Source organism: Thamnophis elegans, chromosome 15 (assembly GCF_009769535.1).
Source record: "Thamnophis elegans isolate rThaEle1 chromosome 15, rThaEle1.pri, whole genome shotgun sequence".
In the NCBI taxonomy this organism is placed as follows: Eukaryota; Metazoa; Chordata; class Lepidosauria; order Squamata; family Colubridae; genus Thamnophis; species Thamnophis elegans.
Genome location: NC_045555.1, coordinates 41,131,503 through 41,150,158, shown reverse-complemented (window position 1 = coordinate 41,150,158; position 18,656 = coordinate 41,131,503). Strand labels below are relative to the sequence as shown.

The window sequence follows — 18,656 nt, the reverse complement described above, 5'->3', positions numbered from 1 at the left end:
TGTTTTTAATATGTTGTCTTTGTCTAGTTTCCCCCTTTCCCTTGTCTTTTGTGAGCCGCCCGGAGTCCTCCGGGAGTGTGCGGCATACAAGACAAATAAATAAATAAACATCACGGTTTTTCTCTCTAACTAAATAGATCTCCAATTAATTGCTGCCGTGTTGTTAATGCTGCACAATGGCCCTGTTTTCATATTTAATATTCTGCGAGCCTAAAGAAGGTAATTATTTAAATTAACAGAGAATGTTCATAAGGAAGTATATGAGGCAATAAAAGGCTTGTGCAGACAATTAAACATCAGAGGGAAGATCAGAGATCAGATCTGCTGAAGCAGCTTTATCCAACATATGGCTCTAAAATATAGTGAAATAAGATGGCACTGGTAATCAAGCACAGCTACTGGAGAGAGCAACAGATTGGCTGGCACTGAGGTTTCTAAATTGCAAGCGAAAGAAAAAAACTCTGGAAAAAATAGCAATAGCAATAGCAGTTAGACTTATATACCGCTTCAAAGGGCTTTCAGCCCTCTCTAAGCGGTTTACAGAGTCAGCATATCTCCCCCACAGTCTGGGTCCTCATTTCACCCACCTCGGAAGGATGGAAGGCTGAGTGAACCTTGAGCCAGTGAGATTAGAACCGCTGAACTGCAGATAACAGTCAGCTGAAGTGGCCTGCAGTACTGCACCCTAACCACTGCGCCACCTCGGCTCTAGCAACAGCACTTAGACTTATATACCACTTCACAGTGCTTTACAGCCCTCTCTAAATGGTTTACAGAGTCAGCATATTGCCCCCAACAATCTGGGTCCTCATTTTACCCATCTTGGAAGGATGGAAGTCTGAGTCAACCTTGAGCCTGGTGAGATGTGAATTGCCAAATTGCAGGCAGCCGGCAGGCAGCAGAAGTAGGTTACAATACTGCATTCTAACCACTGTGCCACCCTGGCTCATAAAATATCATTAAAAATTCACAAATGAGATTTTAGGCTTTTAGAAACTAGGAGAGAAATTATAAACGTGCAACTACATGGTAATGAATGGAGTATTTATATAATAATGATATACAATAGTGCTACTAAAATAATAAAAGTGTAAAAAAAATGAATATGACTTTGGACAGAAGTTCCAATTTAGTAAAAGTATTGTTTACTTTTTCTTTTTGGACTATGTTTATGTTTATTTCATTTATATGCCGCCCTTTTCCCCCGAAGGGGGACTCAGGGTGGCTCACAACTCGAACAAGGGAAAGGGGATACAGACAGTTTGACAACAACACAAAACAATACATAATTTAAAAAGTGCAACAATCATACCATTCGAGATAGGGGCAACGGTTCTTTAGCCCCAGGCCTGTCGGAACAGCCAGGTTTTAATGGCTTTGCGGAAGGCCTGGAGGGTGGTGAGGGTACGAATCTCCACGGGGAGTTCGTTCCAGAGGGTCGGAGCAGCCACAGAGAAGGCCCTCCTCCGGGTAGTCGCCAGTCGACACTGGCCGGCTGATGGAATTCGGAGGAGGCCTAGTCTGTGGGATCTAATCGGTCTGGTGGAGGTAATTGGCAGCAGGCGGTCTCTCAAGTACTGTATTCTATCCTCTGACTATGAAAATATCAGAGGATAGAATACAGTATAGTTTACAGAAATGGAAATACACTTGATAAAAGTTAGTTAGAATGGAGAAAAATAAAGAAATGTAGTTACTTTGTCCAAGAAAAATGTTTAACAGTATTAGATCCAAGGCATTAAATATTGGTGTGAACAGATAAAAGGAAGAAAACAGCCTTGTCATGAATACGACGTTTAAATCTATTGCAAATGTAAAACAATATTGCTGAGGTGTTGAAAACACTAAAACTGTACAGTAATGTCACACAAATCTGTACAATATGTCTATATGAGTAACCTGAAACAATCTTTTCAGCTACCTTATTTGAAGAGCCGAGGTGGCACAGTGGTTAAATGCAGCACTGCAGGCTACTTCAGCTGACTGCAGTTCTGCAGTTCGGCTGTTCAAATCTCACCGGCTCAGGGTTGACTCAGCCTTCCATCCTTCCGAGGTGGGTAAAATGAGGACCCGGATTGTTGTTGGGGGCGATATGCTGACTCTGTAAACCGCTTAGAGAGGGCTGAAAGCCCTATGAAGCGGTATATAAGTCTAACTATTTCTATTGCTACCTTGGTAAAATTGCATTTTTGAAAGCTGTCCCTAAAACGATATTAAACTACAGGTAAACAATAAACAAATACATTTTAAATTTAAATCCAATTTAAATTTTCTAGTAATATCAGCCTCCCAAGTAGACCAGACAGGAGCTAATACTACTATATTCTAGGATTACATGAACAGCATCTTGAATGTCTAAAAGTACAAGACTCCTAATGTCTTTTTTTACCACTTTTTTTTTGCAGTGATGATGTTACCTAGTTCAGTGCCTATGGCAGGGGTGTCAAACTCACATTGTCACAGTGGCATCATGTGACGTATCAGGACTCCCCCCCCGTTGCTTAAGCGGGCAGGGCCAGCACATGACCCATCTGGCCTGCGGGCCACAAGTTTGACACCCCTGGTCTATGGAGATTCTCAGTCATCCAGGTCATGGTTGTCCCAAAGATGCTTTTTTTTTTCAAGAGACAACTGGACTTTCTGGTTTTTCTTTGAAGATGTTTCACCTTTGGGACTACCTAGTTTAGTAATAAAACATTTGCAAGGAAACAATCAAGCACAGAGAGTCCCAAGAATGACACTTCCTTTTTTATCTGTGACCCGTCAAAACCGCGCTCGACTAAACCGCGCCCGATTAAACCGCGTCATTGATGTCATCAACAGGGTGACAACAGCCAGCGTGGAGAAAGAAGGGCGCTTTAAATAGCGCTTTGAAAGCAAGCCGATTCAACTTAAGGTAAGGGTTAGGTTTAGGGTTAGGTTTAGGGTTAGCTTTAGGGTTAGGTTAAGGGTTAGGGTTAGGGTTAGGTTTAGGGTTAGGTTAAGGGTTAGGTTAAGGGTTAGGATTAGGGTTAGGTTAAGGGTTAGGGTTAGGGTTAGGGTTAGGGTTAGGTTAAGGGTTAGGGTTAGGTTTAGGGTTAGGTTAAGGGTTAGGATTAGGTTTAGGGTTAGGTTAAGGGTTAGGTTTAGGGTTAGGTTTAGGATTAGGTTTAGGGGGGTTAGGCTTAGGTTTAGGGGTTAATTTTTGGTTTAGGGTTTACAGCGTGCTTCTGTCTCCACGCTGTTGTCGCCCTGTTGATGATGTCAGCGACACGGTTTAGTCGGGCGTGGTTTAGTCGAGCGCAGTTTTGTGGTGGAACCTTTTTTATCATCTGGTAAATTAGGACTGATCCCTTCCTACTCAGTTGTGTGCCATTATTCTTCATATGATCATTCCCTGGGGAGCATTTCTTCTTTCCAACTCCCAAGGCCATTCTCACATTCTATTACAAATCTCCCAAAACGTGTGTAATAAGGAAAAAGGCTTACATATCAATGTTAGACACAGATTAACCTTCCTGCACTACAGTAACATGAGGCCAAAATTGTCCATTAATGCTAATATATATCCTGTAAATTCATCACATGCTGTATATTAGGCTGATTAGATTGGGATATTAGTGAATTTAATTTGGTCTGCATTTGTAAATGAAATGACCTCATTGCCACTTTGTAGTTTAACATGGGTTCAGAAAGATTTATCTTTTTGACCGTGTTTTCAAAGAGGTTTCCTTGCTAATATGTACCTCCCTGAGTTAGATTTTGTTGCCAATTGGCTGTCCACCATTTTGGGTGCTGTAGGAAGCCCATTTGAATCTAGGCGTTATTGATAACATGAAGTTTATAACTTGCTAAACCCCTTTCAAAATATTGCAGCTTTATGAATGCTTACTCAAATGCAACTTCAGTATAATTTTAGTAGGTTTCAAGGGATTGGATTACCTATATTTTTTATAACGTTTTTAATGCAACGGCGGGAGAACATAGTCTTTCTATTAATCAGGTTTGCATCTCACTATAATCCCAGGAGTCTGACCAACTCACAAAATAAGGAAATACGTTAAAATATAGAAACATAAAGACAAATAAAACCTAAACTAAATGGCTCAGAATTCCTCAGGAAAAGCTCTTCTGTTCAGCTTTTTTTTTAGAAGGCGAACAACGTTAGAGGCAGATGAATTTCCAATAGGATATCATTCCAGTGGGAACACCGCATCACCGAAAAATACTTCCAAGCGTAATGGCAACTGGACTTCTTTTCTTGTTGGCTTGAAGCATTTCATTGATTAGTCAAGTCGCTGTTTCAGTCTGAGCAAGTTGGTTATGGGGTTATGTCCTCCAAGGTGATTTCATTTTTCACCTAATCTGGATAGATTCAGTAGGTAATAGGCAGAAAGAAAGTCATTGGGATGTGAATGTTCCAATTCCTGTGATGTGGTCTTAATCTTCCTGAGGACTGAAAAAAGATCAGCATAAAATAATGGTGGACAGGTTGTAGCTGAGGCCTTCCACAGCTATTCAGGGAAGCATTTACCACTTTAACATAAATTGATTCATTCATTTCTCCCTCAAACCGTGGTTTCTTCAGTTCCCCAGGAAGATTAAGACTACTACACAGGTTCACCATGGAGGCCACACTTCACAATATGCCTAGGGTAAAGGATTTCGTGGCACGACAAAACCGCGGTCCACTAAAGCGCGCCTGATTAAAGCGCGTCGCTGATGTCATCAGCAGCGTGACAACAGCGACCGCGGAGAAAAAAGGGCGCTTTAAAAAGCGCTTTGAAAGCAAGCTGATTCACATTAAGGTAAGGGTTAGGTTTAGGGTTAGGGTTAGGGTTAGGTTAAGGATTAGGGTTAGGGTTAGGTTTAGGGTTAGGTTAAGCGTTAGGGTTAGGTTTAGGGTTAGGTTAAGGGTTAGCGTTAGGTTAAGGGTTAGGTTAAGGGTTAGGTTTAGGGTTAGGTTAAGGGTTAGGTTTCGGGGGGTTAGGTTTAGGGGTTAATTTTAGCTTTAGCGCTCACAGCGTGCTTTTTTCATCGCACTGTGATGACGTCAGGTACGCGGTTTCATCGAGCATGCTTTAGTCGACCGCGGTTTTGTGGTGGAACCAAAGGATTTAGGAGTTGGAACATTTCACTCTCAGCCTATTCACCCAATGAGCCTATCCAGATTAGCTGAGCTGAGGATATATACATGGAGTCCTCCTAACCTTCTCCAGACTGAAGAAGCTATTCAGATAAGCAAACATTTCAAATCAAGAAAAGAATTCCAATTTCCATGACTCAACTTCCAGACAACTTTATCTGGATGGTTGAGAATTTTCATCAACATTTCCCAATTTTGTTTCTGACTTCTCAGAGGTGAGGGACAATCAGCTGCTTGATTTAGATGTAGTGTCCATGTATAGCTCCATTATAGTGGTTCCATAAATTTGAAACTAAACGTAGCATAAATATGGTGTCTTTGGTGGCCAACCTGTTACTAAAGTATAATAGTGGATTATAAATTTGGTTAATATTAATAATTAATAATATTGGGAATGACTTAACCTCTGACATGATAGGATATAATGTTGCTGTATGCTAGCCACATAAGAAAATAAATGAATTTTTAAGAGACACAAGGGTTCATAGACTCTAGGACATAAAACCTAATAAATATTTATTGCAAAATGGAAGAGCATGTCAAGGCTTTGATGATTCTGGAATCATATGTAGGCACAGCCTTTGTATGATATTACACAGACAATTGCTCTTCTTGTTTTTACATCACTGAATGCCATAACAGGATTAATAAAAGCCCTGAACAATGTATCTAAACTTTATTAAAAAGAGGGAGGGGGGACCCTGAACTCCATGCTCAGTGCCTTTAAAAGCAAATTTCCTTCATTTTGTTCAGGCATAAACCCACATTTAAGCTGAATTTCTACACCCACTATCTAGTGGTGAAATTCAATTTTTTTTACTACCGGTTCTGTGGGCATGGCTTGATGGGTATGGCTTGATGGATATGGCAGGGGAAGTTTAGTGGAAAATCTCCATTCCCTCCTGATCAGCTGGGACTCAGGAGGCAGAGACTAGATGGGAGTGGGACCAGTCAGAGGTGGTATTTGCCAGTTCTCCGAACTATTCAAAATTTCCACTACCGGTTCTCCACAACATGTCAGAAACTGCTGAATTTCACCTCTGCCACTATCCTAACAGGGAGTCCAACTGCTTTCAGTGTGACCTATTTTTGAGTAGACAAACCTACAATTGTACTGTTAGTAATTTCCTGAAAAAATGTAATCTATATATCATAGTATAGATCTAGTTTTCAATCGAGAGACAATATGAGATGAAACACTACCTGCTTCTCAACCAAGATTTTTTTTGGAAAAAAAAAACTCCCTTAGGTTTCATCCCAAGTGATTTCATGCAATTTTCTTGGGCCTTTCCCCCAGTTTCTAGTGTACAGCTCTATCATCTGAGTTAATTTGCCTCCAAGTAAAGACTAAAAATCAAAGCTTCCTTTGTCAGTTTCCAAGACATGGCATCGGACCTGGGTACCTGAGAGACCACCTCCTGCCAATTACCTCTCTCAGACCAATTAGATCGCACAGGTTGGGTCTCCTCCGGATTCCATCTGCCAGCCAATGTCGGCTGGCGACTCCCCGGGGGAGAGCCTTCTCTGTTGCAGCTCCGGCCCTCTGGAACGAGCTCCCTGTTGAGATCCGGACCCTTACTACCCTCCCGGCCTTCCACAAAGCCACCAAGTCCTGGCTGTTCCAGCAGGCTGGGGGGAGCTGAGAAGCATCTACCTCCACGGAAATTGTGAATGTTGGTTTTGTTTTTAATATGTTGTCTTTGTCTCGTTTCCCCCTTTCCCTTGTCTTTTGTGAGCTGCCCGGAGTCCTCCGGGAGTGGGCAGCATACAAGACAAATAAATAAATAAATAAATAAATAAATAAATAAATAAATAAATAAATAAATAAATAAATAAATAACCAAAATTAGCTGTGGATGTGCCTGCTGCTGTAGTTATGGCATTAAAAAACACTTATATGTTATTTTCGGTCTCCATAACTGTTCGTATACATTCTGTCCTATGTTGTTTTCTTCATAAGAAATCTGGTTCTATGAACTAGGATATCCTTTACTGGACATCACTCAACATTCAGTGCAAATACTCCCCAATATACTTTTATGCTTTTTCTATAACATAACTGTCTGAGAAGTTCAGACAGAAAATCAATGCTATCAAGAAACAGATGGATAGTTTTAGATTTTTTTCCTCCAGGCAATATCTTTATTTGTTATGTAGGCACAGAGATGACACATTATTAAAAATGAACGGGAGAGCATAGCATCTAAGGTGAAGGTCTTGCACGTGAACCAAAAAAACCCGCAGATGATACTGTTAGGGGGAAAAAAACCTTTCAGCAGAATAGTAGTGGTTATAACATGGCTCCTATTCAAATCTTCAGGGAAAATTTATTATCTATACATTGACATGAAATAAGCGGCTGATAAGGAAATGTGAGTACTGTACTTTAAATGGAGGATTTTTCAATCCAAATATCGCAAATCAAAAATATTGACTTTTGTATCTTGGATGCATTCATTTTTTTAGCACAATCTAATACAAAGATCAAAACTCACAAAAGCAGAAAAGCAACCTATTATATAATTAATTTTTTTTTCATTGATCACAGGATGATAGAATCAGTATCATAATTTCCTGGGTTGTAAAAGAATGTAATGATTGATGTAAAAATATTATTATCCAGAGTAAAAAGCATAAAGAGATGAAAGTTTACTCTCGTGAACTGCAGCTCAACAAAGAGACAGATTAGATACAGCATCCTACCTACTTCCTAAAAGGCGTTTAGTGAGATAAATTGAAAGCCAACAGCAGAGTGATGTGGTAGCCTAGAGGTGGAGCTCTCGCCTCACAATCAGGAGACTGTGAGTTCAATCCTAGGTAAAGGCAGATATTTCTCTCTCTGGGCACACTGAGAATATATCTGCTGAACAAAACTCCACATTGGCGACAGGAAGGGCATCCAGCCACTAAAACTCTCTTCTAGCTCCATTCAGTTGCCCAGACTCCACCCCGCAAGGGATTGTGGGGTTGCTAAATGAAGATGATGATGATGATTGAAAGCCAAGAGCAGAGTCAAAACCACATTTAAAATACAAGCCAGGTATCAAGGTAAGAAATACAGTACAGTTAGTACTTGACTTACAACCACAATTGAACCCAAAAGTTCTGTTGCCAAGCAAGATAGTTAAGTTGATTTTGCCCCATTTCACAACCTATCTTGCCACCGTTAAGTGAATCACTTCAGTAGTTAAGTTAGTAACCCGGTAGTTAAATGAATCTGGCTGCCCCATTGACTTTGCTTGTCAGAAGGTCACAAATGGTGATCACATGACCTGGGATACTGCAACCGTCATAAATACCTGCCAGTTGCCAAGTGTTGTACAACCGGTAGGAACCCACCCTGGCCTCTGTATACTCCTGGGTTGTCTCAAAATAGTATTCACACTGTGCACACTCTGACAGGTAGGATATGACAGAACAATAAAAAGCTACACACAGGACGCCCACCTTTCTTGTTATGAATAAAGAAATAAGCTCACTGTTCTTGCACTCCCTTCCTATTAATTGTAAGCCGCCCTGAGTCCCCTCAGGGAAAAGGGCGGCCTATAAATGTCAAATAAATGAAATGAAAATGAAACATTTGAAAGAAAAATTTAAGAGCATTGAAATTTAGGAAAAACGAACAATGCCAATTATTATGGATAATGATTTCTTAACGTCTGGAGTAAGAAGTAGCAAGAATGGATCTAAACAGAATTTCTATTGGTTATTTTTTTTTTACATTGAACAAAATGCAGTATTAAGAAATTCCAATCAATTCTATCTTCCATAAAATTGGACCTTGGATAATAGAATTGAGAAAATGATTGGAGAATAATTTCCAGTTACACAGGAAACTGTCTCGATATTACAAATTTTGCATGTGTTGAAACTATTAGATTTCTCCATTGACAATGTCATTAAAAATAGTCCTGTATGAGACCAATGAATGATGACCTCTCCTGCATATTTGGGCACTAAAGGAAAAAATAATAATAAAAGATTGTATCTTCCAGACATAAGAAAGATCCTAGAACACTAATTTCACAGGTGATTCAGAAAACATATCTATATGTAAGCCCATTGACAACATGGATACAATTTTCAGTATTTCAAAAATGGGTATTAACAGCTGTTCCACACCCTACATAAATAAATACATACATATGATTCTGCAATTGGTAAGTAATCAATTGTATAAAGGTAAAGTTTCCCCTTGCACATATGTGCTAGTCGTTCCAACTCTAGGGGGTGGTGCTCATCTCTGTTTCAAAGCCAAAGAGCCAGGGCTGTCCAAAGACATCTCCATGGTCATGTGGCTGGTATGACTAAATCTTGAAGGCGCACAGAACACTGTTACCTTCCTACCAAAGGTGGTTCCTATTTTTTTACTTGTCTTTTTTACGTGTTACTGCTAGTTTGGTAGAAGCTGGGATAAGTAATGGGAGCTCACCCCATTATGCGGTACTAGGGATTCGAACCGCCAAACTGCGACCTTTCTGATTGAGAAGCTCAGTGTCTTAGCCACCGAGTCACTGTATTCCTCTGGTCAATTGTATACTAACTTGATATACATTTGCAAATATGAGTTTGGACCAGTCATGCTTTTCACTATCACCTTTGTATACATTTGGAATATATATCTAAACATTCAAGTGAAGAACCACTTAAAGCTCCCAATCCGAGCAGATTGCTTGGGTCATGAAAACAGAAACATTTCTATTTTTAAGAGCAAATTAGTCTTGTTGTGGATTAAAAGTTAGAACTTCATGATAACAGAAAATAGAAGTTCACTTCGTACAAGCAGCTGGTCCCTAAGTAAAGATCATAAAACTGTGGATTTCTGAGGACTTAAACTATAATATAGATATTGCCACTTCAGTCAATATAGATATTGCCACTTCAGTCAAGTGTTTCTTTCCATCTATGGGGGATTTTAAAAGATTCACCCGTTCAATTTTGTAGCTCACAGATCCATGAACCAAGAAATAGTTCTTTAATTATGTGATGAAATGCATTATAAATTTGAACAAGTTATTCTTCTAAAGTCAGCCTATATGAATGAAATGGAGTCAAGATTACAAAAGAAAAAAAGAAGTCTTTTTCGGAATATTTTTTTATCCTTTTAAAAATGCGTCTGGGTCTTGTTTTAAAGCATCGAGCATAGATTATAGGAACAGAGAAGAGGAGAACGGAACATAATTCTTACCTTTATTCTCACAGTCACAGTTGCAAGGCCTGGAGGCATCGCTCCTCCGACATCAAAGGCTTCCACTAAAAAAGTGAATGTTGCTTCTGTGCCAGAAAAGGACTCAAAATCCAAGGACTTTCGAAGTGACAGTTCACCTGTAAATTTGTTCAATGCAAAAAACTGGAGTGCTCCCTGACTTCGTATTCCATAGGTAATATTGGAACCGAGGTCAACGTCCTTAGCCTTGAGGAAATGAAGAACAGGGTTTTAGGATTTACAAATTTCATCACTAAAACATGACATCCATCCCCTCAAACGTGACCCGACAAATGCGCGAACGTCAAAAGCGCGCCGACAAAACCGCGGCGCTAAAACTGCAATGTCAAAAGCGCGCCGACAACAGCGCGACGACAAAAGCGCACTGACAGAAGCGCGATTTAAGTTAAGGTAAGGTTTAGGGTTAGGTTTAGGTTTAGGTTTAGGGTTAGGTTTAGGGTTAGGTTTAGGGTTTGGTTTAGGGTTAGGCTTACAGCGCGCTTGCTTCAGAGCTCATTCATTGGCACGGTTTTGTCGGCGCGGTTTTGTCACCGCGGTTTAGTCAGGCACGCTTTTGTCATTCGCGCATTTGTGGTGGAACCCCCCTCAAAACAGTTTTTGCAACATTGATTTCATGTCTGTGCATGATACACACATGCGCAGATGTGCCCACATAAACAAAAACAACCCTCCAAAAAAAATAATCTCCCTCAAACCCATTTATCTCTATGAGGGCATCAAACCTAAAAGTATCAAGAATGAGGAATATCTTTAGGAGCTGGATATTATCACATGATGTTGTGTGATGGCAGAAGTGTTAATAAATAAAATACCAATTGTATAAAAACATCTGGATTCTCATACAATTATCACATCTCATGAAATTTGGTAGTTTCAAGAGATTGTCTACTTTTAAGAAATTGAGGGATATTTTGGTAAATATAACAAGACGGTAGTCACAAACGCTGCGTTGATAATACAAGCTCTAACTATAATTAATGCTTTCCTTTCATTTTTTAAGAATTGTATTGAAGCCATATCACAGGGGCTCTCACAAAGAAGAGGGAGTGAACTTATTCTCCAAAGCATCTCCTGAGGGCAGGACAAAAAGCAATGGGTGCAAACTAATGAAGAAGAGATGCAACTTAGAACTAAGGGCAAATTTCCTGACAGCTAGAACAATTAATCAGTGGAATAACTTGTCTCCAGAAGTTATGAATGCTCCAATACTGGAAGTTTTTAAGAAGATGTTGCATAACCATTTGTCTGAAGTGGTGTAGGGTTTCCTGCCTAAGCAGGAACTAGAAGACCTCTAAGGTCCCTTCCAGCTCTGTTATTATATTATATAATAATATATTATATTATCAAATTGTATTACAATGTGTCAAAATAGGAATTTAAATAGCCTCTACAGATTGTTAAAATTTGCAAAGGATAATAATATAGCTGAGAGACAGTTTGATGTGGTGGTTAAACCAACAGGTTAGAAATCAGGAAACCTATGGAGGATTCCTATATACCTATGGAGAACCTATGACTTGCTTTGTTACCAGAAGTCAAGACTGATGTAATAGCACAAAGCTATAAAAATTCAATTCAATTCAATGTTGGACTGGAAATATTTCTAATGATATCTCAAGGAATGTTAGTAGTTTTTTCTGATTTAAAGCACTGAATGTCCTGATGATTAATTAAATCAATATAAAATCTCTTAATATTTAGTAATATTTTTTTTGTTTGGAGTGACGTGATGGCAGTGTTCCAATATTTGAGGGGCTGCCACAAAGAAGAGGGGATTAACCTATTTTCCAGAGCACCAGAAGGCAAAGCAAGAAACAACGGATGGAAACTAATCAAGGAGAGAAGCAACTTAGAACTAAGGAGAAATTTTTTAATACAATCAACCAATGAAACAGTCTGCCTTCAGAAGTTGTTAGGTGCTCCAACACTGGAGGCTTTTAAGAAAAAGCTGGACAGCCTCTTGACAACTACTTGAGAGACTGCCTCCTGCCAATCACCTCCTCGCGACCAATTAGATCACACAGATTAGGCCTCCTCCGAATTCCATCTGCCAGTCAGTGTCGACTGGCGACTACGCGGAGGAGAGCCTTCTCGGTAGTAGCTCCGACCCTTTGGAACGATCTCCCCGTGGAGATCCGTACCCTCACCACCCTCCAGACCTTCCGCACAGCCCTTAAGATCTGGCTATCCCGTCAGGCCTGGGGTTAGATTGTAATCCGTCCCCTCCCGAATAATGAATGTTGTGTTCTATTTTTAATTATGTATTGTTTTATGTCTCACTGTTTGTATTCCCCTCCCCATGAATTGTAAGCCGCCCTGAGTCCCCCCAGGGAAAAGGGCGGCCTATAAATAAACTTTCCAATTTCCAATTTCCAACTCGAGCTTGAGCAGGGGGTTGAACTAGAAGATCTCCAAGGTCCCTCCCAACTGTGTTATTCTGAATTGTTCTACAGATTACAAATATAATCTGGAGACACGTGATAATGATATTACTTATTCTTTTTTTTTTGCAATTAAATGATTCTTTTATATATATATATATATATATATATATATATATATATATATATATATATATATATATATATATATATATGAAAGTTACATGACGAGACTGTTTGCTTCAGTGATTAAAAGTGATGAAGGGAAGGAAGAAGGGGAAGGAGAGGAGGAAGGAAGGAAGTAGAGAAGGAAGGGAGGGAGAAAAGAAAAGAAAGAGAAAATAACGTGAGATGTGGCGGAGAGGTAGGGGAAGAAGAAAGAGGTAAGGAGAGGTGGGTGGGAGGGAGAGAAAGAGAAGGAGAGGAGGGAGGAAGAGAGAAAAAGAGAAGGAAAGAGGGTAGGAAGGAGAAGACAGAGGGTAGGAGTAGGGGAGAAGTAAGGGAAGGAAGAAGGGGAAGGAGAGGAGGAAGGAAGGAAGTAGAGAAGGAAGGGAGGGAGAAAAGAAAAGAAAGAGAAAATAAGGTGGTGTCATAGCAAGTGTGAAGGATGGTAAACAATACATTCCAAATTATACCTTATAACCTTTTAAATGGAATAATAATATAAGAACGGCAAAGAAAAAGAATAACTATGTGAATATATACCTATAACTGTATGTAAGAGAATAAATGACAGTAAAAATAAAAAGCACAATATAGGTAAATAATACTTGATCATAATTAGCTAAGTATAAATAAATAAAGAAATGTATATAAAAATGGATAATGAATAACGAGATTATGAACACAAGATAGAAATGTATAGGAGGGAAAACACTAACTGCAAAGAAACCGATTCGGAACTGCGGTATGATATACGAAGGAACTTATTGTTCCTATGTTGTTTTTAAGTCATGTGGTTATTTTTGTTAATGTGTTTATGTGTTCTGTTGATGTGCTTATGTGCATAAAATAAAAAATAAATAAATAAAAGTGCTGAACTAGTAGGCAATAAGTTTTAATTCTGCCTTAGGCATGGAAATGAGGCAGGCGATTTTGGACCAACTACTCTCTGTCTGTTCTAGGGCAAGGGCAAAGCCACTTCTCTAAAACGTTTCAAAGAAAACACGTTCATACTTTATAGCACTTTTTCTTAGCCATCAACGTCTTTTGAAACTCATGGCTCCTTTACCTCTAAACGAAGGAATACTGTGCCCGGAGCCAGGTTTTCGGGAATTGAAACTGTATAGGAGGCGTTTGTAAATACAGGACTGTTGTCATCAATATCCAGGACTCTGATTCCCAGAGTTAATGTTGTACGACGTGCATCCACGGCTCCATCTGTGGCTTCAGCAACGAGTTCATAATAATCTTTTTTCTCTCTGTTTAGCTTCACCGAAGTGTAAATGCTACCATTGGATGTGATGCGAAAAACATTATTAAAGTTTGCTAAACTATAATGGACTTGGCCGTTTACTCCAGCATCTGGGTCAGTAGCCTAAAATATATAAAAAAACACACACACACATATTAAAGTTGAAAAATTATAACTCATTATGCATACATCAGGATCATTTGCTTAAAAGATTTATGTGTAAAAGAAGGAGTGTCAGAACCTGGGTGTGGAGTTAAAAGAGGGATCAGTCTAGAATCCCTAAGTAGCCACAAGAGGATTAAGTCCAACTTCCCTTGAAATCTATGGGCTCTTATCAGGGGTGGGTTTCTCGCCCCGTTCCAACCGGTTCGGTTGGAACAGTGGCGTCCTCGTGCACGCGCGCGGTGCACACATGTGTACTAGCGTCTGTGCGATGCTCCAGCTGCTCCTGGAGGATCGTGCAGGCGCTGTATGCATCCTGCGTATGCGTGGAAGCGCGGAACTTGTCAAAACCAGGTAAGGAGGGCGGGTGTGTGGGCCCTTCACCGTTCGGGCGGGTGGGCCCTTCGCCGTTCCCGGAAGTTACCTACTTCCGAGTTCGCCGACCAACTGGTTCGCAGGGACCACCACGAACCGGTTGAAACCCACCCCTGGCTCTTATCTAACTCCAGGAAGGTGCTAACTGTTAATTAAGAAGATAGCATAGACCAGGGCTGTCAAACTCAGGACCCATGGGCTGGATGCAACATGCATTGGCCACGCCTAGTTCAGCGAAGGGGGAAAAAGTCCCGCTATGTCACATGACACTGCTGTGACGACGTGAGTTTAACACCCCTGGCATAAACTGTTTAGCAATACCTAAGTTTAATTGGATTTGAATATATAGACCTGGTCTTTCACACCTGACAATGTGTGGATGAAAGTAGTTTCTACCATCAGAAAACTTTCTGTAAGTTTTCCAATGAAAACCAATGAAAGTATGTCTGATAGTAACCATTTAACTATAAGGATGGACATCCAACAAGCATAGGTGTTAGAAGGCAAATTACCAGTATATTCCAAACCATAGATTATCAGTTTTGCTTTTCAAGACAGCTATTTCTAATTTTTTTAAAATGTTGTTTTAAATCTCTAGCTGTTTTCTTCCCTCTTCGTTTTATAAGAAACAATTAATTCATTGCTCTTGGTCAAAGAATGAATGAATTAAGGGCAATAATTGAATATTAGATACTTCTGGAAATTATCCAAAACTGTTTTTTTATTTTTATAGGGGGAAGTGTTTGCTGCCTAATAAAAAACCCTAAAAACCAAAAATCAAAGCCAGTGATCAGGTGATCCATGTGTTCCCCCAGAAAACAAAATGTATCGTTATTATTAATGTGACTTTATTTACAGGCAAGCACCAAAGAAAGAAAGTCAAGTAACAACATACTTTTTTAAAAAGAAAAACAAATCATGTAAAGAAAAGGCTAAAAAAAAAACCCAAGGAACCATATTGTCAAGTTCAAATCCAATGCTTCCTGGTGGCAACTACAACGGAATAGAATTTGGCTATTTTCATGGATAAAGCGATGGAATGATGTCCTATTAGAAAATACCATGCCTTCTCTAAAGGCCAGCTTAGAAAGAGGTGCATTGATTTATTGTCACCCAACTCGCCAGATTGAAACTCTAGGTAGCACAGAAATTCGGTATATTTGAAAAATTGTCCTGTCCTGTTTTGTCCTGTTTTATAATGTCCTAAGCACATCACCAACAAAAACCCCGGGAATGAAACAAATCACATAATTGGGTCATAATCATATATATTCAACTAGGATTAGTCCATCTATCATCAAGGGAACAACTCTTTCTGGAACATGCAAGCTTAAGAGCCTTCTTGAAGGCTCGCAGTATTGGGGTCAATAGAATTTTGGGCCATAGATTATTCTCTTTTCACAATTGAAAAGATGCATCTCCTAAAGCTCATTAGAAGGTACCATAGTCACTCTGTTGGAACATGTAGGACAGGAAGAAAAATCACAGTAGGGTAATTAATATTTAAGAATCTTTTTGGCAATTTCACATGACTTGTAAGGGGGAGGGGAGAAATGCCACGTGAAAAGAACATAGAAAGTTGTCTTGTATAAGTCAGATCTTTGGTTCACCCAGAGTCACAATATCTACTCTGAATTGAAGTTCTCCAGCTTTTAGACTAGAGTCTTTCACTGCTCTCTCTACAGTAGCCAGGGATTAAAGTCTAGCCACTTGGTCATTGAACTGTATCCCCTTTTATCTTGAAAAACTACAAGAATGTTCCCTAAAAAGTAACATCAGTGGATATCTTTTGTAGTAGGATGGAAATATGCACAAGAGTTCAGCACAGTATGAAGTTGGTCAGTCCATTTTTTCATTTCCATTTTTTCATCAGCTGGTAGAGATTTTTACACTTGCAATTTATGTCATCCATGGTGATATAAAACCTGTCTTCGTTAGTGATCTATTATGATAGCTATGACTGCAAAGGTGTTATAAATTGTTAATGATGGAATGCTCATAACACTGCTTAAATATTATTGATTTTCATACTGCATAAATGCTTTTGGAACTTCACGTTTGTCTCTCGAATGGGATGTGTATTTCTTCAAACATATTTAATACAAAAAAGGGGTTAGCCTTTTCTGATAGCTCTGGTAGCTGACCATTTGATGCAGCAGATCTATCACTGTAGTAGCCCAGTGATGATAAATTGGTATATTTGGCTTATCCACACTTATCCAGTTAGTAAAGATGAGCTTTAAATACTATTTTTCTACCTCTGATTAAAATCCTCAGTGGCAGAGATCAGAGAAATTTGTCCAAGTACAGGTAGTCCAGTGGTGGGTTTCAAAAATTGTTCGAACCTACTCTGTGGGTGTGGCCTCCTTGGTGGGAGTGGCTTGCCGCCCATGTGACCAGATGGGAGTGGCTTGCCGCCCATGTGACCGGATATGAAGATGCCGATGACACTTGTCAGAACCACCTTAAATTACCTCACACACAGCACTGGCATGCATAAGAATAGGATGTAAACTTGTTTTTTAAAAGGCATCTTTGGTTTGCGTTAAAACAACTTCAACACACGCAATGTTCTGATTGCACCACAAACGCAGTAGTCATCCTTACCTTTCACAGAGGCACTGAGTTTTATAAATATGAGCATGATAGTGTAGAATAATCATATCCAAGGACCAGTGGTGGGTTTCAAAAAATTTTGGAACCTCTTCTGTAGGTGTGGCCTGCTTTCCGGGTCCACTGGTGGAACCCCTTCTAACCGGTTCCGTAGATTTGACGAACCAGTTCTACCGAATAGGTGTGAACTGGTAGGAACCCACCTCTGAGGTAGTCCTTGATGTACGACCACAATTGAGCTCAACATTTATATTGCTATATTTATATTTGTTAACTGAGTTTTGCCCTGTTTTATAACCTTTCATGTCACAGTTGTTAAGTGAACCAGTGCAGCTGTTAAATTGGCAAGACAATTGTTCAGCGACTCCGGCTTCCTCATTGACGTTGCTTGTCAGAAAAGGTGATTATATGACCATGGGGACACTACAACCGTCATAAATGTGAACAAGTTGCAGAGCATCCATATTTTATGAAAAAGGGTCACAAATCACTTTCTTTTGTGCCACTGTAAGTGTAATCTTTATTGTCGATGTACTTTAATACAACAAAACTGGTTTAACGAAGATCTTGAAGGCGTGTCGAGAAACAACTCTCGCTGCCATCCTAAAAACTTCGAATGCTAAATGAGCTGTTGCAAGTTGACAACTATCTGTACTAAAACTGTGCTAGCTATCAGTCATGGACTGATAGCAATAGGCCAGGTAATGTAACATCACCTTAGGCTAAATAAATAAAAATAAATTTTATCTTCTCTTCCTTTTCTCTTCTTCTCTTGTCTTCCTCTCTCTCCCTTCTTCCATCTCTTTCCCCTTCTCTGCCCTCTCCTTTCCTCCCCTCCCTTCCCTTCTTACTTAAATGAAGGCATTTTCATTTACCCAGATAGCTCTTATGAAGGGCAGGCTTCTACAAGACAATTCTACCTGCATATACTTATAAAAGAGCTTCCAGGTGATTTCAGAAGATAAGCAATAGAAAGTCCCTAATTATCCAAACTGCTGTCAGGAAGTTTTCAAAGGCATTTAATATCCTGCCAGGATGCTCAGTGTGAACAGATAATGAAACCATTTATCCTCATGGAAATCCATTAAAACTTAATTAAAACAGTTAATAAAAATCATACAGTCATCTCCTTTCTGCACTCCATCAATACAATAGATGTTAACAGTTTTGCCGTTATTTCTACTTCGCTGCTAATACATCTTTACAAACAATTTCTTAATATGGATGACTATATACCTCGACTTCCTTGGCAGCTGCTTCGCCAATCAGCAGCTGAAAATCAAATTAGGCTGAAAAACCTATCACTGCTTTCCTTAGCCTATAGAGACACAAATGCACCCAACGTGATTGATTCATGGG

At 39.6% G+C, this 18,656-nt stretch overlaps 1 protein-coding gene across 1 annotated transcript in view; it reads right to left on the bottom strand.

The window, feature by feature from the left end:
- The window catches only part of PCDH15 (protocadherin related 15), a 532,120-nt gene that overhangs the window by 164,172 nt on the left and 349,292 nt on the right, over positions 1 to 18,656 (bottom strand). The window contains exons 19-20 of the mRNA XM_032231542.1: positions 13,965 to 14,270; positions 10,314 to 10,538 (exon numbers count right to left, since the gene is read on the bottom strand). Of these exons, the coding sequence (XP_032087433.1) occupies positions 10,314 to 10,538; positions 13,965 to 14,270 (531 nt within the window). The remainder of the gene's footprint in view (positions 1 to 10,313; positions 10,539 to 13,964; positions 14,271 to 18,656) is intronic.